The sequence below is a fragment of the Hemicordylus capensis genome, chromosome 5 (assembly GCF_027244095.1).
Source record: "Hemicordylus capensis ecotype Gifberg chromosome 5, rHemCap1.1.pri, whole genome shotgun sequence".
In the NCBI taxonomy this organism is placed as follows: Eukaryota; Metazoa; Chordata; class Lepidosauria; order Squamata; family Cordylidae; genus Hemicordylus; species Hemicordylus capensis.
The window spans coordinates 210,219,888-210,243,857 of record NC_069661.1 but is presented as its reverse complement, the minus strand read 5'-3'; the positions used below and the strand labels follow the sequence as shown (position 1 = coordinate 210,243,857).

Here is a 23,970-nt window from a genome sequence, read left to right as displayed (position 1 = left end):
AGGTTTCAGGCAGGAATCTCTCTCAGATGCCAGGGAATCAACCTGGGACCTTCTGCATTCAAAGCAGGTACTCTTCCATGACCCCATCTCGTAAGGGTAATATCTTAAAGCGCTCAAATTAAGGCAGACCCTGCTTAGCAAAGGGGACAATTCATGCCTGCTGTCATAAGACCAACTCTCCTCCTCAGAGACTCCTGCTGTTGCAGACTGGATGATGAACCAGATGGACTTCCGGTCTGATCCAGAAAGTCTGATCCAGGGGTTCCAACCAAGCCATCTTTCGCCGTTGTGACCAGGGATGATGGGAGTTGTAGTACAACAACACTGGGGACCTGAGATTCGAATCCCTGGCATGTCTTACAGGGATGTTCTATAGATACCTGAGATTGTAAATATACTTTGAACACTCAAATTCTAGCTTCTACCAGGAAACAAAACCTACATCATATTTATTGGGGTGAATCCCCATTCATTCCCTTAAGTAGCAAACGGAAGATAATTTCACCTACCAGTGAGGTCCATAGTAATTGGCCCTGGAGCAGTTCCACATACCAGGGTGAGCCGAGTGACTGTCACATTGGGAACTGACGGGTCTGTGGGGTCAGGAAGAAGAGGCAGTTAGTTTGCTAACTGAACATGGAACCTGGGGCATCTTCCTGTCTTCATGACTTAGGGACTCCTAAAGCATCAAGAGATCTTTAGAGAATTCCTGCCTTGATCCATCAGTGTCAAGTCACTGCCCCAAGAACACAGACTCCCCAGAAATACCATCAGTGACAAGATGCCACTCCAGCAAAAAGGAAACCAGGCTAACATGTACAGCACAATCCTAAGCACTTTTACTCTGAAAAACTTCCCAGTGAGTTCAATGGGACCTGGGAGGCAGTTTGAGAAGCAAGTGGTAAAGTTGGGGGTGGGGCTTGCATGGCCTAGTGTTCCCCCACAGAACCCTCCTTACACACAGGAAATTAGCATGTCATGGAAAGGCTGGGTTGAGCTCTCCTCGCCACTGTGCTACTTTCCTACATGCACAGAGGTTTTTGTGGGAGGGCACTGAAACATGCAGCTCCCCACTTACAGCCTGAAACTTTATTGCGGGGCACATGAAACAATACCCACACACACACCAACATCTGCACTGTGCCTGCAGAGTAAAGTGCTAAGGGATATAGCTTTACCCCTTGATCTCACTAACTACAGGACCTCGTTATCCACAGAAGTTATGTTCCTGCCAATTTCCACAGATAATGAGACCTTAAGTCAATGGCAATTGAGGGGTTAGGTTCCTGGAGGGCATAAAATGCAATTAAAATATGTGAAATAAAGTACAGTGTTGTGCTCTCCAGGGGTCCAGCAATGCCCCCCCCACCTGCAAACTCCAAATTAACTGATTTTTCATGAAAAATCATATGGGGGGGGTTTAAAACTAAGAGTCACAAAATGGCTTTTTTGAGCAAACAGGGGGCCAGAAATTACCCCAGAGGTCATTTCTGGCCACCTAGGAGCTACGGATTTTAACCCTTTTTGGACTTGTGTATACCGATACTGGGTCTCCATTGCCTGACCATGGATATGCAAAACTGTGGGTATCGGGGCCACATGTGACGAGGTCCACCAGTACATCAACTATACCTCTCCCCCTAGTAAATATGCTTTAGACTGCAGCCAAAGGGTCATTGAGAGCCAATGATATGGGGTGGAATATTTTCTTCTACTATGCTGTTCTATATAAAAATTTCAATATCTAAAAATATACATTTTTGTTCATAAAATTAATTACTCACATCATAATAATAATGGCCGCCCAGAGACGCAAGTTTGAGTGGGGTATAAATTCGATAAATAAATAAATAAACAATTTATATATTGCCAGTCAAATTGGGCAGTTGCAAAGTTGTAATTTAGCTTTTTTCAGATGCTTATCCTGAGGAAACATGCTTACATATATAATAAATATCATTATAAACAAGCGACTGGGGCTAGCATCCTTGGGTTTTTTAATTGAGTAAACAGCAGTCAAATAAGTCCCCTGTGGATCAAAACTACAGTGTGGGAAGAGTTAATATTCTGCCCTCACCATGATCTGGACTGACTGCCCCCACCCCCTCAACTATTTGTTCTGCGGTGGGGGGTGGGGAGTTTCCATTCCCATCGGTGCAAAAAACCAGAAAGCCACCAACCAAAGAAAGAAAATAGAGAATAATTCTTGATGTGTGTGCCTACACGTGCTGCTACCAATATGGTATGTCTGCCATACCTCCTGAAGCTCATTTAGTAGGGATGTGAGAGAGGACCTTCTCTGCAACAGCCCCCAAATTATGAAATTCCCTGCCACCTCAGATCGACAGGTTGTTTACCTGTAACTTGGGTTCTTCTAGTGGTCATCTGTGCTCTTACACAAATGGACTTTGCGCCTGTGCAGAGACCACACTGGAGCTTCCAAGCTAGAGTTCTAACTTTTTGGCGGTAACCCCACCCCCACGGTATATAGGCGGCTGCGCGGGCTTCCCTCTTCAGTCTTCTGAGACCGCCAATCTGAAAGACTAGCAGAAAAGACATTAAAAGAGGGGAGGATGGGAGGGCATGTAAGAGCACAGATGACCACTAGAAGAACCCAAGTCACAGGTAAGCAACCTGTCGTTCTTCGACATGGTCTCTGTGCTTTACACGAATGGGCACAAAGCAAGCTGCACCCATGCCATGCTCACCTGGAGGAGGGATCAGGCGAAGATGGACTGTAACACCGCCCTGCCAAACGCCGTGTCTTTTCTGGCTTGGACATCCAGAGCGTAGTGCTGCACAAATGAGTGTTTTGATGCCCACATAGCCGCCTGGCAGATGATGTCCAAAGGAATGGACCTGTCAAAGGCAGTGGAAGCCGCAGCCGCCCTTGTTGAGCGTGCTTTGATGGAGGATGGGAGAGGCTTCTTGGAGAGCTGGTACGCTAAAGTGATGGAGCGAACCACTCATCTGGATATGGTTTGCACAGAGGCCTCCTTGCCTCTATTGGGTCCAGAGTGAAGCACAAAGAGAGAGGTAGAGGTGCGGAGAGCAGAGGTTCAATCTACGTAGAAGGCGGGCACTCTACGAACGTCGAGGGTGTGGAGATGTTGTTCGGCCTCAAACGATGGTTCAGAGAAGAACGCAAGTAAGGAGATCGGTTGGGAGCAATGAAAGGAAGTAACTACCTTTGGAAGGAAGGCAATGTATGGTCTGAGGACGACCTTCTCTTTATGGAAAACCAGGTAAGGAGGGTCAACTCTCAGTGCTCTGAGTTTACTGACCTGCCTGGTGGAAGTGATAGCCATAAGGAAGGCCACCTTACAGGAAAGGAGGTCCAGAGAAATCATAGCCATGGGTTCGAAGGGAGGGTGCATGAGAGAGGAGAGCACCAAGGTCAGGTCTCATGCAGGTGCCATGGCCGGCGGGTCCGGGTAAAGGTGGGTGAGGCCTTTCAGAAAACACTTGACCGTGGGGTGTTGGAACCATGACGGCGTAGACGGTGGAGAGTTAGCCACTATGGCTGCGAGATGAACTTGCAAGGAAGGCATCTTCACTCCAGCCTCCTTGAGGGACAGTAAGTATGAACAAACATGTTCTACAAAGACAGAGTGTAAGGGAACGTTCCTGTTTTCTAGAAAGTTCCAAAAACGTGTCCATTTATGGGAATAGGAGACGAGGGTAGTAGGTTTACGTGAAGCTTTTACTATTCTCTGTAGGTCTACGGGCAGGTTGGGACTATGTGCCAAGCTGTCTGGATGGAGGAGGTGACCGTTCTGCAGGGAGAGGAGGCAAGGGTTATGTGGCAGGTGGAGGTATTGATGATTGGAGAGGCAGAGGAGGTGGGGAAACCAGGGCCTCCTGGGCCACCACAGGGCAATGAGTATGCAGTGAGGTCGGTCCTGGGAGATTTTCTGAAGAACTTGAGGAAGTAGAGGAATCGGGGGAAAGGCATAGACCAGAAGTCCCGCCCAGTTCATAGCAAACACGTCCCCAAGGGAGTTGGGCCCGATCCCAGACCTGGAGCAATACAGGTGACATTGCACATTCGTCTCTGATGCAAAGAGGTCTATTTCTGGGAGGAACCAGAGGCGGAGAGGGAGCGGAGCGTGGGGAGGTGTCGCTGCAATTCGTGGGACGTTGAGTGAGTCCTGCTCAATCTGTCCACCATGACGTTGTCCTGGCCCTGATTATGGACCTCCAGGGGGGTGACGCCGTGGTGAATGCACCAGAACCACATTTCCATGGCTAGGAATAGGAGGGAGCTGGAGGAGGTGCCGCCTTGCCTGTTCAGGTAGGCCTTGGCAGTAGTGTTGTCCGTTTGGACCAGAATGTGAGAGTCTCGTATCAGAGGGAGAAAGGTTCTTAGAGCCTTGAAGATGGCCAGTAGTTCGAGGTAGTTGATATGGTGAGTGGCTTCGGCCGGGGACCAGGTGCTGTGGATGTTGTGGTTGTTGGCGTGAGCACCCCAGCCTTCCATGGATGCGTCCATAGTGAGTAGAGGGGTATGACGCAGAGGCTGGAAGGGGGAGCCGACACTGAGGTTGGCAAGGTCCGTCCACCACAGGAGGGAACATAGGACTTGAGGCAGGATCGTAAGGGTGCGGGTGAGGGAATCTTCATGTGGGGAGAATACGGAGAGGAAGCAGCGTTGAAGAGTCCTGGCATGCAGACGAGCATGAGGGAGGACATAGGTGGTGGAGGCCATGTGGCCCATCAGGCGCTGGACTGTACGTGCAGACTGACACGGGTGGTAGAGGAGGTGGGATGACAGATCCAGGATAGCCTGGATCCTGCGCTGAGGCAGGGAAATCTTTGACTGAATGGAATCGAAGATGATCCCCAAAAATTCTATGGTTCTGGAAGGGCTGAGTTTCGACTTCTCGTAATTCACCTGGAGCCCCAGGTTGGAAAGGAGGTCGATGACCGTGTGGAGATCCCTCAGTAGGGATTGTGGGTTGTCGGCTACCACGAGCCAGTTGTCAAGGAATGGAAAAATTTGAATGTCTTGTTGCTGCAGGGCCACCACCACTGGAGCCATGCATTTGGTGAACACTCACGGAGCGGATGCCAGCCCGAAGGGGAGGGCGCAGAACTGGTAAGTGGTGTCCGCTATCTGAAAGCGTAGGAAATGACGGTGCTGAGATCTGATGGTGATATGATAGTAGGCATCCCTGAGGTCTATTGAGACGAACCATTGGTTCCAGGATGGGACGGAGGGAGCCGTCCGGCTTGGGTACCGTGAAGTATCGGGAATGGAAACCCAGGGATTGTGGGTTGTGAACCAGTTCTATTGCAGATTTTGTGAGTAGGGAGTTGACTTCTGAGAGGAGAGCCGGGGTGGCTGGTGTGGGGAGTGGAGGATTGTATGGTGGGGTGGATGCAAACTCTATAACATAGCCGACTCTCATGATGGTAAGAGCCCAGCAGTCGGTGGTGATATTTTCCCAGGTGGAGATGAAGGGGGAGAGCCTGGTGCCCCATCTGGGAGGAGTTTTCAAGTCATTGTCTCTTAGTTTGGGGCTAGGACCTCTTAGAGCACTACTGCTGCTTGGAGCCGGTGAAGTTGGAGCGCTTTCTGTAAGGTTGATACCTGGTAGAACGAAAGGACCTGGTTGGTAGTACTGTTGTTTAGAGGAGTGGCTGTTGCTGCCATTTCTGGGGCCTATAAGGACGGGATGAGGACTGTTGGAGCCCCATAGAGCAGGGTGTGTTACGAAGTTTCTGCACTTTCTGAAGGGTATCATCTGTCTTTTCTCCAAACAGGGATGAACCACCAAAGGGAAGATCTTGCACTCTGGACCTAGCGTCAGGTGTCAGTCCAGAAGATCTGAGCCAGGCGTGGCAGCGAAGAGCAACTGAGGATGCCATCACCTTAGAGGCGCCTTCTGTTAAGTGACGAATTGCGTGAAGTTCCTGTTTTGAGACCTGCGTGGCTTCACACAGGAAAACTTTAGCTGGACCTTGTTGTTCCTCAAGCAAATGGTCCAGGAAAGGGGCAACGTGGTCCCACAGAAAGGACTGGTATCTGGCGTAGTAAGCCTGATAGTTTGCAATTCTGGTCAATAAAGATGAAATTGAATACAAACGTCTCCCACATATGTCCAGTTTCTTCCCCTCTTTGTCGGGTGGGGTGGAAGAGGTATATCCACGGAACTTAGAGTGAGGATTCTACTACAGTGGAGTCAGTAGAAGGGTGCTGTTTTAGAAAGGAGTCATCCTGGTCAGGGGAAGCGTGCACCCTATAAAAGGAATCAAGTTTCTTCGATGTTTGGGGAAGGGAGGGGGGTTTTGACCAAGAGGCCTTGGTGACCTTGAGGATGGAGGGATTCAAAGGAAGCGAGACTGAAAGACAGGCATCGACTTCAATCAATGGGAAGAGAGGATCTGGCTCTGACTTATTGCCTTGGGAAAGCTGAACTCCCAGGGAGGTAGCCATATGGGAGACAAAGTCAGTGTATATTCGGAAATCCTCCGAAGGAGAGTTAGGCTTTGGTTCCATAATGAGTGTAGGGGGTAAAGAGCCCAACGATAACTTGTCTGAAATCAAGGACTCTGGTCCCTCTTCATTCGAAGACGAATCAGAGGAGTCACTCGAGATCAGAGGAGGGAGGGGTCGGATTCGAAGCTGACTAGGAGGTGGTCTAGAATCCGGGGTGATCGTAGCCATGGCTGCCTGCACGGGAGAACTCCTCGGTGGAACAGAGACGTGGTTCAGGGTGGAGGCGGAGGAGGAAGAGGTGTAGCCTCCAAGTGAGAGTTCGGTACTGATGCCGGTACCAAGGTAGACGGCCGGGGTGAGGTAGAACGCCGAAGGGGTGGGTCAGTAGCTGCCTGGGTTCAGCGGTGTTGGCGAAGCTCCTGGAGGACATAAAAATAGTCCGCCTCATCCTCAACCCGATGGGCGTAGCGCTCATCGAGGGCTGCCTCAAGTTCTCGATTAGACCATCGACAGGGCTGTTCTGGTAGAAGAGCCTCGGGTTCAGAATCCCGCTCAGACTCATAAACGGGATCGTGGGGACTAGATGCATAAGCCACCTCAGCATCTAGAATAGTCTCCGTCTGGAGCATACGGGATCGGTATCGTACGTCGATCTATGCTTTTTCTTAGGGGGCTCCGCCGGAGCATGACGGGCCTTCTTTCTCTTTTTCTTCTTGGCCGGTTGGACGGAGCGCAATTCAATGAGTGCCGCTGTCGAGATCGACACTGCCACAGAATTCTTCGGTACCGAGGTCGAAGCTCGAGCCACGGGATCGACCGGTACATTGGCCTCTGGTGTGTTCACCGAGATCCCCGGTGGGGAGGAAATAGGCTGTAAGCCCCGGGCCAAAGGAGAAGCATTTGAAGAGGCCTGGATAGTAGGCAGTTTGTCCGAACACACGTTTGAACACTTGAAGGCTTGTTCCCAAAGCCAAGAACAAAGACGCGATGCTCGATTCTTGCGTTCCTGTTTGGTAAAGGCCGCACAGTGCGGGCAAGAACCAAGCTTATGGGCCTTGCCCAAACAAAAAGGCCAAAATTTGTGGCCGTCGGTCGAGGGGATCTTAGATCTGCAGAGACCACACTGCTTAAAGTTTGTAGTCTTGGCCATAGGCCGGTGAAGGACCAAGGAAACCGTAGCACGCCGGGCCCAAGGGCCACGACGGAACGGAAAAAATCCAAGGAAACTTTGAAGTGGGGGTACCAGGGACGAAATAAAAATGCTAATGAAGGGGAATACTAAACAAAATATAGGGTAAACACCGGCAAGAGCAGATACTTAACAGCGCAATCTAGCAAGGAGTGCTCAACTATGTGTCTTCTATCGCGGACGAAGAAAGACTGAAGAGGGAAGCCCATGCAGCCGCCTATATACCGTGGGGGCGGGGTTATTGCCAAAAAGTTAGAACTCTAGCTTGGAAGCTCCGATGTGGTCTCTGCGCAGGCGCAAATCCCATTCGTGTAAAGCACAGAGACCATGTCGAAGAACTGCCTGGTGCTCTCCTTGTTTGCCTTCCGGCTTAAGTCGGACACTTCTTTTTCAACTTGCTTTGAACAGTTTTTACTCTCTAGAGTTCTCTTGATGTTTTTCACTCTCCATGTCTGGCACTGTTAAGCCAGTTTTGTAACAGTTTTATTGCTATTTGTTATTGGTTTGAGGGTGTTGTAAGTCACCTTGAGTCTTGGAAGGTGGGGCAACATTTTATAAAATAAAATAAAAATGAGAAATAATTCTCCCAGGAAGCATCTATTCATATCTGATCCTCCTTCTTTTGGACAAGTTTGATATGAAACATCAGATATCCCTGCCAAAAGGATTCTAGTCCTCATTTGTAGAATGGCCATTCTGGATACCATCCACCTTGACAGTACTAGTCTCTCTACTCAGGAGTTCCTAACCTTCTGTTTCCAGATGCTGTTGACTACAACTTCCATCACCCCAGATTATAGGAGCTGTAGTCCAACATCATCTGGGGAAACACAATTGGGAATCCCTGTTCTACATAATGCATGTCATTCCTGGTTTCTTCCTCCCTCCCTCTGAAAGGTCTTCTACTACGGGATCAGGTCTCTCCCCATCACAGCCTTAAAACATACCTGCCACCACAGGTCCATCTCCCAAAAGGGACTTCTTGTACTTAGCCAGACTCTCGTCATCCTTGTCCAGCTCCTGCAGTTCCTGAAGAGTTTTCTGAGGTGGGGGTTTGTAGTTCAATTTGCTGTCTAGTTCATCATCATCATCTTCCACATGCACCTCTGGGTCTTTCTCAGTCATGGTCGCTTGGCCTCAGAAGGGGAAACTGCCAATCAGTTAAAGTAGGAAGCCAATGTGGGCTTGTCAGTCCTTAGTTGGGCTGTTGCTGTAAATAGAGCAGTTCAGTCACAAGGATGGCCATTTAAAAAATGCCACTGAGTTCTGTGCTTGTGAAAGTAATCTGATATTTTAAAATATATATATCTGCTGAGCTGAGATGTGCAATGGTCAGACTGCAGCCACTTTCATGTTTGGAAAGATGCCAGACTGAGTCAGACCAAGAACAGCCCATCCAGCCCAGGATGCTGTTCTGCCCAGCATTTGCCAGTTCCAGAAGCCCTATTCAGACATTGTGCTGCAAGCGTGTGCAGGTGTCTGTGCACATGTACATGTTTTTGTGTGAATGACTGTCTAGGAGTTCCTTTTGAAAGTGAACCCGAGTACAGGTCCCCTCAAATGCAGGGCACAAACATGAAGTGGATGGCTGTACATGCTGGCTGATCACTGTAACTCAATTCAACAAGTGTAACTGGTATGTAGGCCTGGAATTCTTCAAGCAGAAAAACTGGAACATAACACATGCTTAGCCGTACATGTGCACAGATCTGTACATGCACACACTGTACACAAACTGTACTTGCACTGAACATTACATTTCAATTGGGCTAGATGCTCCACAGAAAGTGGAAAATAGCACAAGGTGTTGCTTCAGTTCCTGTAGGGAGCATTTCACAACTGCTATCAGAGCAGCTCTTTAGGATCAATCTGACCCTTGCAAGCTTTGCAAGGATTGGCTCTCAGCACATTCCTTGCACAAAGTTTGCAAGAAACATGAGGAGAGAAGGGGTGGCTGCTGGCAACCCTCTCTCCCCCCGAACATCCATGCACCACTTTCAAACTTGCAAGGGTCAGTTCTGAAAGGGGGATAACCTCCACCAGGGTTATGGGGTAAGGCAGCATTTGCTGCCTCCCCTCAGGCACTGCAATACCTTGAGCCACCCCTGGCATGGCTAGAGTTGTAGCCATGCCCACATTGCACAAATGAAGCAATCACTTCCTCCATCCCCCACAGGTGCCTGGCTGGTGTGTTAGATGTGGGGATCTGGCCTGTAAGCCACTAGCTGACCATTCTAGTTGGGTGTCGTTCTTGTTTTAAACTCAGTTATCAGGCTGATCACTAAAACTGGGTTCCACAAGTGTAACTGGTATCTTAGGCCTGATACTCCCTAAGCAGCAAAAGCTCGTCACTGTTTTGCAAAGCCTGTTCAGTCTGTTCTTCTTAGTAACACAATGTTTCACACACCACTCCAGCACTGACGAGCACCCTTTGGACAGCAAACTACCAGCACAAGCCTTTAGGTGACAAATCTCTTCATGCATCCTTTCAGAAACAGCCCCTCTCATACAGCCCCGTTACTGCACAACGGCAATCACAACCCACTTCAACCTTGATCAATACCACTACAAACAAAATTAAACACTCCATGCAGCAGATTATAGAGACCTAAATCAGGAAAGTACAGACTAGAGAGGTCATTGAGGAGAAAAGCTATGAAAGAAAATACCTGAATGCAGGTTATAAACATTTTTTAAAAAGGAATGCCAGTGAATCCAGCTGCAAATATGATGCAATTTCTCGACTGCTCAACACTTGAAATAGCTGTTGTCTGCACTATGATCAAGTCTCCCTTCCTGTGCAGGAAGGAAGCATGTGGCTTGTTCCTATGACAACACATGCCCTGGCTGCAGACTCCTACGAGCAGCCATTAAGCAATGAAACTTCTCTAAAAAGGGGAGGAAATAAGAATCACAATTCAGCATGCAGCATTCTCAGCAATGGCTTAAACCAGTGTTCCCTAAGAAGCTGCAACACAACCCTCACACTCCTTTGGTTTCACGTCAGGAAGCAAGAGAAAGTAATAACAGGAGTGTTCATGAGCAGGTAGGTAGGCACATGGAACACAGCTGAGATGGCCTGATCAGAGGATGGAACAAGAAGGATGAGTGAATAAAGCAGGGACAGTGAAGTATGTAGAATGGAAGGCCTTCACAGCCCTATTCAGACATTCTGTTGTACAAGTGTGCAGATGTCTGCACACTCATATCCGTTTTTGTGCAAATGACAGTAGCCCTTTTCAGACATTATGTTGCACACATGTACAGAGGTCTGTACAGCGTACACGCATCTATATTTCTGTGTGAATGACTGTAACTGCATTCATTTTAAAAGTGAACCTGGGTACAGGTTCCTCAATGCAGAGGAAAGATAGGAAGTGCATTGCTCTACCAGTGTTCAACATAATGTATAAATAACTGTATAGATCTCTACCTGTTTACACTGCACACTTGTTGTATGAGTGTGGAAAATAATGTGTGAACAGGCTCAACTCTTCGGACCGTGAGTTCTCAAAGTGTGCTCCAGTCCAGAGAAAAGCAAGAGCAGTAACTAAAGGAGGAATCATTGTGGCCTGTAATGCAAATGCACTGTGGCCATTTGGCCACCAGACCAACAAATTAGGAGCATGTCTGCTCAGCATATTTAGAAGCTCTGCACCCCTGCAGTGATGTCGATAGGCTATACCTCCCTCACAGCTCAGGTGGAAGAGGAATGCTGCAAGTCCATCAAACAGTAGAGGAGGAGAAAAGAGGCCTTGCAGAATATATCAAGGACAGTGAAGAAGATGCACTTCAAATGGTCAAGAACGAGAAACTATTCAACACCAATCAAACAAAGCAGGCCTACAAGAAAGAACAAGTCAAGAACCAAGCAGAAAAATGGAAAAAATAAGCCCCTGCATGGTCAATATTTGCACAATATAAGTGGAAAATCAGACATCACCAAGACCTGGCAATGGCTTAAGAATGGCAACTTGAAGAAAGAAACAGAGGGTTTAATACTGGCTGCACAAGAACAGGCACTAAGAACAAATGCAATAAGAGCCAAAGTCGAAAAATCCACAACAAACAGCAAGTGCCGCCTTTGTAAAGAAGCAGATGAAACCGTGGACCACCTAATCAGCTTTTGTAAAACGATCGCATGGACTGACTACAAACAAAGGGATGACAAGGTGCAAAAAATACAAGCTACCTGTAGCCAAAAATTGGTGGGACCATAAAAATGAAAAAGTTGAAGAGAATGAAGATGTAAAAATATTATGGGACTTCCAACTACAAACAAACATCTGCCACACAATACACCAGATATAACTGTAGTTGAGAAGAAAGAAAAACAAGTGAAAATAATCAACATAGCAATACCAGGGGATAGCAGAATAGAAGAAAAAGAAATAGAAAAAAATGACAAAATACTAAGATCTACAAACTGAAATTGAAAGGCTGTGGCAGAAAAAGACCAAAATAATCCCAGTGGTAATTGGCGCCCTGGGTGCAGTTCCAAAAGACCTTGAAGAGCACCTCAACACCATAGGGGCCACAGAAATCACCATCAGCCAATTACAAAAAGCAGCTTTACTGGGAACAGCCTATATTCTGCGACGATATCTATAACAACAGCTCTTTGCTGATTCAGCTCTTGCCAGTTTGCAGCAGAAGTCAGCTATGCACAGCACTCATTGGTTGGTGACTACTACTATCAATAGCTACTAGTCTGAGGGCCACAGGCCATCTCCAGCCTCAGAGGCAAGATGCCGCTAATATTAGTTGCAGGGGAGTAACAGCAGGAGAGAAGGCATGCCCTCAGCTCTTGCCTGTGGGCTTCCCAGAGGCATCTGGTGGGCCACTGTGCAAAACAAAATGCTGGACTAGATGGGCCTTAGGCCTGATCCAGCAGGGCTGTTCTTATGTTCTTATCTCAAACCCATCTCCAAAACAAACCGCAGTTTTGCAATTCTTTTAAAATTGATTTTCCTTTTAAAAAGAAGAAGAAGAAAATGATGGATGTTTAATCCAATTGAGTAATTTGCGTAAGATTATAAAACTATCAAACCACAGCCATACAACAAAACATGCAAAGCTAAGGCAAATTCCTGTTAAGGATAAAACCAGTAGCCACAAAAAAGAAGAGATATATGAACAGCACGAAATAAGGATACTCAAGTTACGGCATAATACTACCATCAGTCCCAATACGGCCTTCTGCCTTGGCTCAAATCCACTTAATGTCCCACATTTATAGCAAATATTCTCTCATATAGTGCTGCCTTGTGTCCCCATAAAAGTCAGCTCTCTCCAGTTTGGAAAAGACCATGAAATAACCATGAGATTCCTTCCCCCTCCATTTCTGCATGGTGAAGTTGTTACTTAATGACCACTTCATGTGGCAAGCTTACCATATCTTAGGAAAACACAAGTGTTCAAACCAGCTAAACTTCCTCCTTTGATTATTGGATGCTGCTCTTTCTACACCCGCTTGCATTTGTTGAGTTGTTGGGGATAGGGCCACATAGCTCAGTGGTAGAGCACACACTTTATTTATTTTATTTATGTATTTATTGTTAAATTTATATACTTCCTTTCATTAAAAGCAATCCCAAGGTGGTTTACAAAAGTTAAAAAACATACAATAAAAATGACAATAAAAATATTAAGCTAAAAATATAAAACAAATCTAATTTAAAATCTATAACATAAGATTTATATTATTTACAGCACTTCCTCTGCTGAAAGTCCCAGGTTCAATTCCTGGCATCTCCAGGTAGAGCCATGAGAGACCCTTCATTGAGATCCTAGGAACTCTGTCAGTCAGCGTAGATAGACAATACTGAGCTTGACAGACCAATGGTCTGGTTCAGTATAAAGCGACTGTATATGTTGGCATGTCACCTTAAGTGGCGCAGCAGGGAAATGCTTGACTAACAAGCAGAAGGTTGCCGGTTTGAATCCCCTCTGGTACTATATCGGGCAGCAGCGATATAGGAAGATGCTGAAAGGCATCATCTCATACTGCACTGGAGGAGGCAACGGAAAACCCCTCCTGTATTCTACCAAAAGAAAACCACAGGGCTCTGTGGGTGCCAGAAGTTGAAATCAGCTTGACGCCACACGTTATCTTTACCTAGGTGGGCATAGGGAATTGTAAACATGCAACTTCACTGTGGACTCATTAACAGAAGGCTGAATTTAGATAATGGCGATCTGAGTTCAAATCCCAACTTAGTCATCAGCTTTGGGATGAACTTGAGTAAACTATTATTTCATTGTCACAATTCTCTGTCCACATAGATGCCAACTATACTGCTATCTCAGTAAGCCATGGGAGTATGGGAAAGCAGAAGATGGGGTTGACAATAGAGAAGTAGATGATGTGAGCAATCACGTCATTCATTCATTTACACAGCACCATCCATGACCACAGCAGTAATAGTAATAAAACAGTAGTAAGACAGGCTCCAGTTCCAATGCGCTCACAATCTTCTCCATTACCAATCTCAATTTCAGATTCGCCTGAAATTCACCTGAAACCCAAAGCCAAGATCAGACTGACTGCATTTTCCACTTCCTATAGTCAACCTCACAACTTACTGGGCAAGCAGCATAAATGCTGCAAGAATAAAACTGATTTTGCTCAGAGGCTTGAGGTACAAACTACAGAACGATTGATCGGAAAGCACTTTTAAAGTGCAACATAAGACACTGAGGCTATTTTTGTGACGCGAGCCTCCTGGGGTAGCCCTCCGCTCCTGGCTGCTCCAGCCAAGTGTAGGCCTGTTCTTCTACCCCCACTCCCACCCTTTCTACTGAGATAGAAAGAACCATGATGTCATAAATCTGTTAGCTCAGCTAACCCAACAGGATTTACAACCCCCTTCAGCATTCCTCAGTGAGTTAAGAGAAAGTGGCAGCAGAACTGCATGAGTGAAAAATAAAAGGCTCACAAAGAAAAAACAGTAAATGAATTAAGTCCCCTGAACTGAACTAGGTACCCCTCCCTAACAATAACTGAGTAATAAGTGAACAGAAAACACAGAGCAAGGAATGAAAATAGCAAAGGACAACAGAAGCAAGGAATTAACAGAACAAAGCAGGAAAGCATAAACAAGGCAAACTGGAACTCGGACAAAGTTTTGGAATTCAATAGCACACTGTCTGCGGACCAGCGAAGGTTGCAAACAGCACCTGAGCAATTGAGAGACTGCCAAATATATATGGCTCAAGAGAACCTGCAGCCAATCAGGCTTCCTTGAGTCAGCACTTCGGCTTCCTCTCTAGTGATCTCCTGCGCCTGCGTGACTTCCACTGAGCCTCCCTCTTGAGCCATCTTCTCAAGACAAGTGAAACCCCAGGCTCCTCCCCATCATAAGTCATGTCTGGCAGCTGTTGCGAATCCTCAGCTCCAGAGTCTGGTCTCCCTGCCAACTCCTGTTGCTGTGCCTCTGAGCCCTTACTAGCAGGCAAATCCTCCCGTTCCTGCTCTGACTCTTCTAAGTCAGAAGTCTGAGCCATGACACATGAGTTCATTCTACTGGGAAGGTGATCATCTGGGCAATCGCTGCCACTTAGAAGGCTTCCCCCTGGCCCACCGCCATTTTGGGCAATGAGCCGGGGTGGTGCTCTAATGAGCTCTAATGAGAGCAGCCACTGCACTGCTGGCACAGCTCTCTCTGGGATGCGGGAGGACATCCTCCTCCCAATCCCAGCTTTGGCCTATGCTGCTCGTGTGGGCGCATGGCTCCTCCCGATCCCAGATCCTGCTCCTGATCCCAATCCTCCTCCCAATCAGCTTTGGTCTATGCTGCTCGTGTGAGTGCATGGCGTGGTGAAGACAATGATGGTCATTGCTCATCTGCTGGGGAAGGCAGTCGAGCTCCTGCCTTCCTTCCAACCCTCCCAAGCACCGGCATGGGGTCATGTGAATGACCTCTATTAATAGCACAGCAACGAAAAACATAGCAACCTAGAAGACTTCAGATGACATGAAACAACAATGAAGAATTAGTGTATGTATGTATGTATGTATGTATGTATGTATCTGTCCAATCTATCTCCCCAGCTAATTACTTAAACAAACTTACTTTCCCTAAGTTCTACCATGACTTTACTTTGGCTCGTTTAAATCTGTTACCTTCGGCTGTTTTGGAGGGTAGATTTCGCCATACACCATATTCCCAACGGCTCTGCCCCTCCCGCTCAGGCACAATTGAGTCAGTGGAGCATGTATTACTTCATTGTGTGTTTCATAAGATATATGCTCTCTTCTTATTGGTCCAATTTTGTTACACTATTCAGGCAAGCCAGACAGCTTTTATGTAAATCTCCTCCTTTCTGACTCCAATGCTGAAATTACCTGTGTGGCCAGGTTTTGCACCACTGCTTGTAATATCAGGAAACAAATGGTTAACCCTTATGTTACATAAGGTACACATGTCATTCTGGTGGTGGGTTGGTAGTCTTACTATTATTCATTATTATTTAGTATTGGAGTATTTTAAGCTATATTCCCTGAAACTGTTGATTATTGTAATTGCTGGCTGGTTGTGGACCATAATAATTAAACGATGATGATGATAATCTAACCGATGTATCAGCTTAATTTTCATCATTTCCCTTAAAACATGCTGAGAACTGTAATAGAAAATGCAAGACGTATCTCTTAGAAGCCCATAAAAGCCTTCACAGAACTACAGTTCCCATGGTTTCCTGGGAAAAGAGAATGACTATTAAGCCAGTTTGCCTGTGAAATAGATAAGCCCTTCGTTATAATGATCATTTGACTGTTTGCAAATGTGATACCGAATCTGAAAAGGAAGGAAGCCGCAGATGTGCAGAATGAGATGGAGAAAGAGAAATAAACTTCAAAGACACATAGTGCTACACACAAGTTGGGAAGAACCAACAGGTTGTCTACGAGAGAAATGCAGGCCATGGCATGCTGGCTAGCCGTACCATCACCACCTTGCCTTTGTTGTACCCACACACAGCATCAGCATATCACGTTTAGTAAACAGGATTTGGGGCAAAATTGGGAGCCAATATGAAAATTTTAAGCAGTGGCAGTTGGGCCCAGGTTGTTGGGCTATTCCAAAAACATGCTTGAGAACCCCTGTATGGCACACCTCTGAGCTTCATGGAAGAGAGGCAGAATACAAATGTGAATAGTAATGAAGAGGCAAACACCAAGTGACACAGAGAGAGAAGCAGTGAGACCACATTTTCTCCCCAGCTGGCAGGGGCTCAAAACATACCTCTTTCACCTCCCCTCAACCCCCAACAAAAAACTAAGGTTGTGTCTACTGTATTGATCTGTCTTTACCGCAACCTGGACCAGGGCAATGGTAACAAGGCAGACAGTTTATTTCCAAACAGGAATGATGTGACACATAGCAACTCTGCTGATTTCACTTTGGGCTCCATCCATACCACACCAGAGCCCAAAAAGCCTTCCTTGTAGGGGACAGGGAGAGGATGCAAAATATACTACCAATTCCACTATACATATGAGGAAATCTGAAATAGCCACAGACTGAAGCTAAGCATGCCCTAAATGTCAAGAGAGAGTATGTGGAGGTGGGGTGGGCGCCTTTGAGTTGCAGAACAGCGCTTTAAACTGTGAGCCACTGCAATAATGTTCATGCACCATTAAGCTTAGAAAGGAAGGTTCTGAACACAACATTCACCAAAGATGTTGTCTACACCTTTTCTAACATTAAAAAAATTAAAAAGCAAGAGTTATTCTCTGTTCCTAATAACTCTTCTTGCCTCACCTACTTCTTCAGCCTCTCTGTATCTGCTGCCTATCTTCTGTAGTTCTCTTCTGTCCACACTATGGATTTCAAATTGTTTCCATAGTATGTATGTATGTTGGTATGTATGTATTCGATTTCTATACTGTCCTTCCAAAAATGGTTCAGGGCGGTTTACACAGAGAAATAACAAACAAGTAAAGATGGATTCCTGTCCCCAAAGGGCTCACAATCTAAAAAGAAACATAAGACAGACACCAGCAACAGTCACTGGAGGTATTTGTGCTGGGGTTGGATAGGGCCATAGTACTTCCGTGTTCCCAGCAAAGAAAGAAAGCATTAAAATGTGTGAATTTCTATAAAGCAAGCACCACCTTTTTTAAAAAGGAAAAAAGAAAAACTCCAGATTTTTAAAGCTATCATTCTTGGTACCAATTTCTGACCACATTAGCAGAGGAAACTGTCCTCTCTCTTCAATCAGTTCTCCGCAGATTAAAAGAGAAGCATTGCAGCCCAGCAAAATGGGTACAGGAAGTACTTGTTATTCTTCTTTTTGCTGCATAATTATGGTTCTATGAACAAGCAAGTAGGTCCCAGGTGTGCCATTTTACCCCCTGTTTTCATCTGTCTGTTTTAAGATTCCATATGGCAATTATGATCCTTCAAGAGTGCTAGCTGAAGTATGGAAATACAGTTTCCTCCATTTTACTGATGGGATAAGTGTGCATCAGAAAGGGAGCAGGGACAAATACTACACAGAGTTATTTCACTCTGGATTACTCTGAAATAACTTCCAGTAACTGGCCCACTAACACAGAGATTACAAACCCCAATTTACTCCCAATACATAGGCTAAATAGAATTACCAAATGGAGTTTGTTTCCCCCCAACTGGTAAGAATCCTGTAGCCACCTAATGGTGCAGCGGGGAAATGACTTGACTAGCAAGCCAAAGGTTGCCGGTTCAAATCCCTGAAACACCTATATCGGGCAGCAGCAATATAAGAAGGTGCTGAAAGGCTTCTTATATAACTGCTGCCTGATATAGGTGTTTCCGGGATTCTGCACTGGAGATGGCAATGGTAAACCCCTCCTGTATTCTACCAAAGACAACCTCTGTGGTTGACATCAACTCAACAGAACACTTTACTTTAAGAATCCTATGCCTGAACTAGTCACATTAGAAGCTGCAGTTCAGCAGATAGAGTCTTTCCTTGCACACAGATGCAGTAATGGGGAGATTTCTATACCTTATTAAAAGCACACCAGCCCTGCCAAGAAAAAGGTAGCAACCCAAGCACAGAAAGAGTAGGATGATTCAGGAGAGGTAATACCTGGGTGTTTTCCACACAGGGCTTTTAGCTTGCATCTTCTCTGGAATGGAGGGTGTGTATTCACATATCGGCCAGATTTATCCCAAAGTCCCTGTGAGCTATGGGGAGGCACTTAACACATGATTCAGGCTTTTCATTGCACGTTAAGAGTATAGCCCGATTTATATCTGGGGTAAATAAATTCCACTTTTTGCATCGTTTTTGCGGGGCAACTTCACACTCGCAGTAAAGCCTCACAGTAAACTTGTGGTAAAGTCTGCTGTGTAAAAAACACCCTGGCTTGGGAGTAGCACATGTGAAAAGGATCTTGGGACTGCAGACTATTGCGAGCTGATCGTGAGTCAGCAGTGTGATGCAGCTGCAAAAAAGGGATTCCATAGGAAGCTGCCTTATAACAAGTAAGTCCATTGGTCTTTGTAGCTCAGTATTATCTGCAATGACTGATAGCAGCTCTCCAGGTCTTCAGATGGGTGTTTCTTAGCTCTAGCTGGAGATGCCAGGGACTGAACTGCGGACCTTCTGCAAAGAAAGCAGATGCTCTTCCTCTGAGCTACAGTCTTAGTATAATTCTACTCTATTCCACACTAATTAGAGTTCATCTGGACTGGAGTACCGTGTCCCATTCAGACTCCCAAAAAGAAGGGTGTGGTCAGAATGGAATGAGCAATGAAGATTCTCAAGGGTAATCTGGAGAACAAGCTTTCTGAGGAAAGGTTGAAGGAACTGGGTATGTTTAGCCTGGAGAAGACAAGACTGAGCAGGGTGGGGGTGATAGCACCCTTCAAATACCCAAAGGACTGTGACATACAAGAAAGCAAAGGCTTGTTCAAATAACAGAATTTCGAGTTGGAAGGCACCACAGAGGCCATCTAGCACACCCCATGCTCAATACAGGAATCTGCACAGAATCATAGAATTTTAGAGTTGGATGGGACCTTGGAGATCTTGTTCTCTGCTGCCCCAGAGGGCAGGACTGGATCTAATGGGCTTAGGTAACTAGAGGGTAGACTTTGGTTGAACATTAGCTACTTGACAATAAGAAGAACTTACTTATGGCAGGTTTTGACAAATTTTCTTTGCCAGCCCCAAACTGTGGGAGCCAGATAGTGGACACTTAACAAAATTACTGAACTTAATTTATTAATATTTGTTTATTTATTCGATTTTTTAAAATACCATCCTTCCAAAACGGCTCAGGGTGGTTTAATGACAGACATTGTGGAGGGGAGGAGTAAATAGGCTTCTCTTTATCCCTTTTACAAATAGCAGACATGAAACAGGGCTGCCTAGGACAATTAATTTTTTATTAAATAACTCTATCGCTGAATATCCTAGTCTAGGCGCCACGGCTGGATTTCTAGGTTCCATGGCTCCCTGGCGCCAAGGATTTGTCATGCCCTGACCTAGGAGAGAGGGCAGGCTCTCCCTTGCTAGATTTCTTTGATCAGAAGCTGGCCAGCTCTTGGGGATGCTCTAGCTCTGGAGTTCCTGCATCAAGCTGGATTAGATGCCTTCAAGGCCCCATTCATCTCATTCTATGATTCTAACTATATATTGGGTGGTAAACACACAACCATTTTTGGCAGGCAGGAAGGACACAGGGGAAAGGTGAGATACAGCCTACCTTCCCCCCAGACAATCTTGTTCATTGTGTGTGGCTCACATACCCACATAATCCGCACTGCTCCCAGCAGCGCAGATCTCTGGAGCCCATGAAAACAAGTTCCACCCTCCAGGAATCCCTAAATGCACTGCACAAGCACTCAGGGATTCCCCCATGAGTCGGGTGCACTAGGTGCCCGACTGTGCATGCTCAGACATGACCCTGGACCTCGGGTGAAGTGCATGGGTAAAAGCCCCGGTAAAAAAACCTCAGGCTTAAAGGCGCCACCTAATGGTGGAACGGGGAAATGACTTGACTACTAAGCCAGAGGTTGCTGGTTCGAATCCCCACTGGTATGTTTCCCAGACTATGGGAAATACCTATATCGGGCAGCAGCAATATAGGAAGATGCTGAAAGGTATCATTTCATACTGCGTGGGAGATGGCAATGGTAAACCCCTCCTGTATTCTACCAAAGACAACCACAGGGCTCTGTGGTCGCCAGGAATCAACACCGACTCAACAGCATATTTTAAAGGCGAGGCTGCACTGGAATCGGCCTCAATCCCAGCACTGTACACAAGCAAAGGGCTGCCCTAACCTGGGTATTGATGCTCATGTGCACAGCCTCGTTAAGTAATCTTTAGTGTGTAATCTATTCGCACAGCCCACTTGCCTCAGGATAGTTTTCAGGTCCCAGTTCTCCCTCAATAAACTACCCTTCTTGAAACAGTGATAGTCCATGAAGATTAGAAGATCCACAAAGGTAAGATATGTAATGTGGGACAGGATTTAGGGTCACTCTATACAAATCAACTTTAGCAGAAGTGGGGTATATAATGCCTTTACGTTCTAAGATGTAAGCCCTATAATTTCCTAAATTTCTGATCACCATCCCTAAATTTCTGATCACCATCAGCATGCTTAGTTTAAAATGGCCTCTGCGGCAATGGTGTCACAGGGCAATGAAGCCATCATTCAGTAGGCAAACATGGCTCCCTTCCATTTCAAGAGTGGAGTTTCTGTAATTCAAGTTTCTGTAGTTCAAGAGGTGAAATTTTCCATTCAGAAGTTTTGCAAGTCAAAAACTGCAGCTATGGCAAGAATAATTGAGGAGGGACTATGTGGAAACCAGACTGGGGGATTTATTGCATAGTGGGGAAAGGCTGGGTCAAATGAAGCGTTTGGCACTGGCGAATGTTTTATGGCTGGTGCAATTCACTTCTAGTAAGGACAGTAGAAAGAGCAATTTAGGGCCACTCTGGAGCTGTGACCATAGTGCATGTTCCGTTTGGATTTCATCCTTGATTTCATGATTTACACTGAGATGTACAGCCTGCAAAATATGAGAATCTCTCTTCTTTTACTGATAAAACACAATCCAAGTGGTGGTTTCCTGAATTCATAGTTCAGTACTGTAGCACAGGCACACAGGAAGTGTTGCATTACCCATTAGTTCTCATACTCTGTTGCAACCAAGCCTAGTATGTGCAACTGAAAAATGCATATTTCCCACAGCCCTGCCTTTGTTTCTGCCCCCTTTCTCTGTTGTTTCCCCTGTGGCAAATTTTAGATTGTAAGCCCCTTGGGGCAAGGACCTGACCTTCTGAACTTTGTAAAGCACCATGCACATTGATAGGTGCTACATAAATGATAAAAAGGAATTAATAATTATAATATTCTACAGAAAGACAGGTAGCATTTCTCAGCAGAGGCATTTCATGAGCGCAAGGAACTGGCCATATGGCCTGCAAAACCCACATACGTGTCTTGAACTAGTCCCTGTGCAATGGCAATAATCATTGAGCCAGCGTGCTGTAGTGGTTAGAGTGCTGGACTAGGACCGGGAGACCCGAGTTCAAATCCCCATTTAGCCATGAGACTTGCTGGGGGTCTCTGGGCCAGTCACTTCTCTCTCAGCCTAACTTACTTCACAGGGTTGTTGTGAGGAGAAACTTAAGTATGTAGTACATCGCCCTGGGCTCCTTGGAGGAAGAGCGGGATTTTTTTTTTAATGTAATGAATAAATAAATAAAATAAATAAATAATCGGCATGGACTGAAACATTCTGCGTGTTTTTGGCTGCAGGGATTGAACCTGAGTCTGCATACACCATTATCCTTTCTGGCCAACATGGCAATAGCTGTCTGCACCAAGCTCACGTGGGAAGCCTGTGGCTGAGGAGACAACTGAACCCATGAGGACTCTGGGCGCCTAAACTAGTGCCTGCGGCCCTGACTCCTTCAATGAGCAGCAGTAGCCCCGGGCTAAAGATAATGGCATAAGCCCCAAGGCCTCTAGAGCGTATGTGCATGATAGACAAGGTCTGGCACAGAAAGCAGAGTGGAATTTTCCACTGAGACAAGCAAAAAGATGTGCTCGCCCTGCCTCTCCGCCAGACCAGGTGCGGTGCTTGCTTGGGGCAAAAACTCTGGAGGCGTGCTTGCCGCCTCGCCAACATTTCCCGGGCTGCTCTGTGCCTAAGGTGAGGAGGACCCACGCCCTCCCCGCGGCGGGAAGTTCGCCGTGCCCCGGCCTGCATTGCAGAGCCCTCACCCTTGAGCACTCACTTCCCCTTCGGGTATGCAGCTCTCTGCTCAATGCCTTTTTTGCAGCCTCGCTCCTGGGCGGATTAACCGCCCTTCCCTCGCCAGGAGCAGAACGGGAGCCCGACAGAGCAGTCGCCGGCAGCAAAGCCCCCTCGCCGCCTTGCCGCTTACCCGCCACAGCCCCTCACTCCGCAGAACGCGTACTCACCGGCTGGCGTCTCTGTCCAGGGTCCCCCTCTGCTCTCTCCTCTCAGCGTTGAGCTTTGGCAGTTAAAAGCAGGAAGGAAGTTGGTGAAAAAATAATATGATTAAAAAAAAAAAAATCCGACGAAGAGGAAGCTTTGAGCTGCGGTGTTGCTGCTCTTCCTGCCTTGCACACTTTATCCAGTCTCTCTCTCGCTGTGTTTCAAAAAAGAAAGAAAAAAGCATCCTTGCCTACAAACGATGCACGTGTGAAGAATTCCTCAAGTGTCCTCACATATGACTGAGTCGTGCATTACTTTCTAGCTGCCTGTGATGCTTGGTGAATACCGATGTATGCACATTCCTGTCTCTCCATACAGTGGATAGGCTTCTCACTGAACTTGCCCATAGTGTTCCTGAGTTCTGCAGAGTGCTCCTGATGCTCCTTCAGGTGAGAGGACCATCAAGCCACAATACAGAATTCAGATCTGTCCTGCACAGAGCAGTGCTTAATGTTTTGTTTTATGTAGGGCCTCAGTGCCTGAATCAAACATTATCACTCACTTAAATCAAATATTTTTACTACTTCAGCAGGGAGGAGAAAATGCACTATATTTTCTGATTGTTCTCCACATTAGATCTTCACACCTTTGCAAACCTATCTTGCATGGTTTTTCTACTACCTGTTTTGATTTTCATCAGAGTCTTCACAGAAGTACACATACCTGTGATTTTTCATATAGAAATCTTGACCAGTACCATCAGTGATTTGTGCATTACTTTCCAGTTGCCTATGATGCTTTGTGCATAGCTATGTATGCACATTCCTATCTCTCTATACAGAGGCAAGCTTCTTACTGACGTTCTTGCACATGGTGTTCTTGAGTTCAGCCGAGGGCTCCTGATGTATGTTCTTTCAAATGAGAGA

The 23,970-nt window shown here is 46.3% G+C and overlaps 1 protein-coding gene across 3 annotated transcripts in view; it reads right to left on the bottom strand.

Annotated features, from left to right (window-relative positions):
• Positions 1-23,413, bottom strand: part of ARHGDIB (Rho GDP dissociation inhibitor beta) — a 31,819-nt gene extending 8,406 nt beyond the window's left edge. Inside the window, exons 1-3 of one of the 3 annotated variants that reach the window (XM_053257955.1) lie at positions 23,068-23,413; positions 8,579-8,841; positions 510-593 (exon numbers count right to left, since the gene is read on the bottom strand). In XM_053257955.1, the coding sequence (XP_053113930.1) occupies positions 510-593; positions 8,579-8,756 (262 nt within the window). In that variant the 5' untranslated portion in view covers positions 8,757-8,841; positions 23,068-23,413. Of the gene's footprint in view, positions 1-509; positions 594-8,578; positions 8,842-10,300; positions 10,450-22,880; positions 22,998-23,067 lie in introns of those variants that run through there. The other 2 variants (XM_053257957.1, XM_053257956.1) reach the window with 2 other exon arrangements.
• Positions 23,414-23,970: the final 557 nt, after the last annotated feature.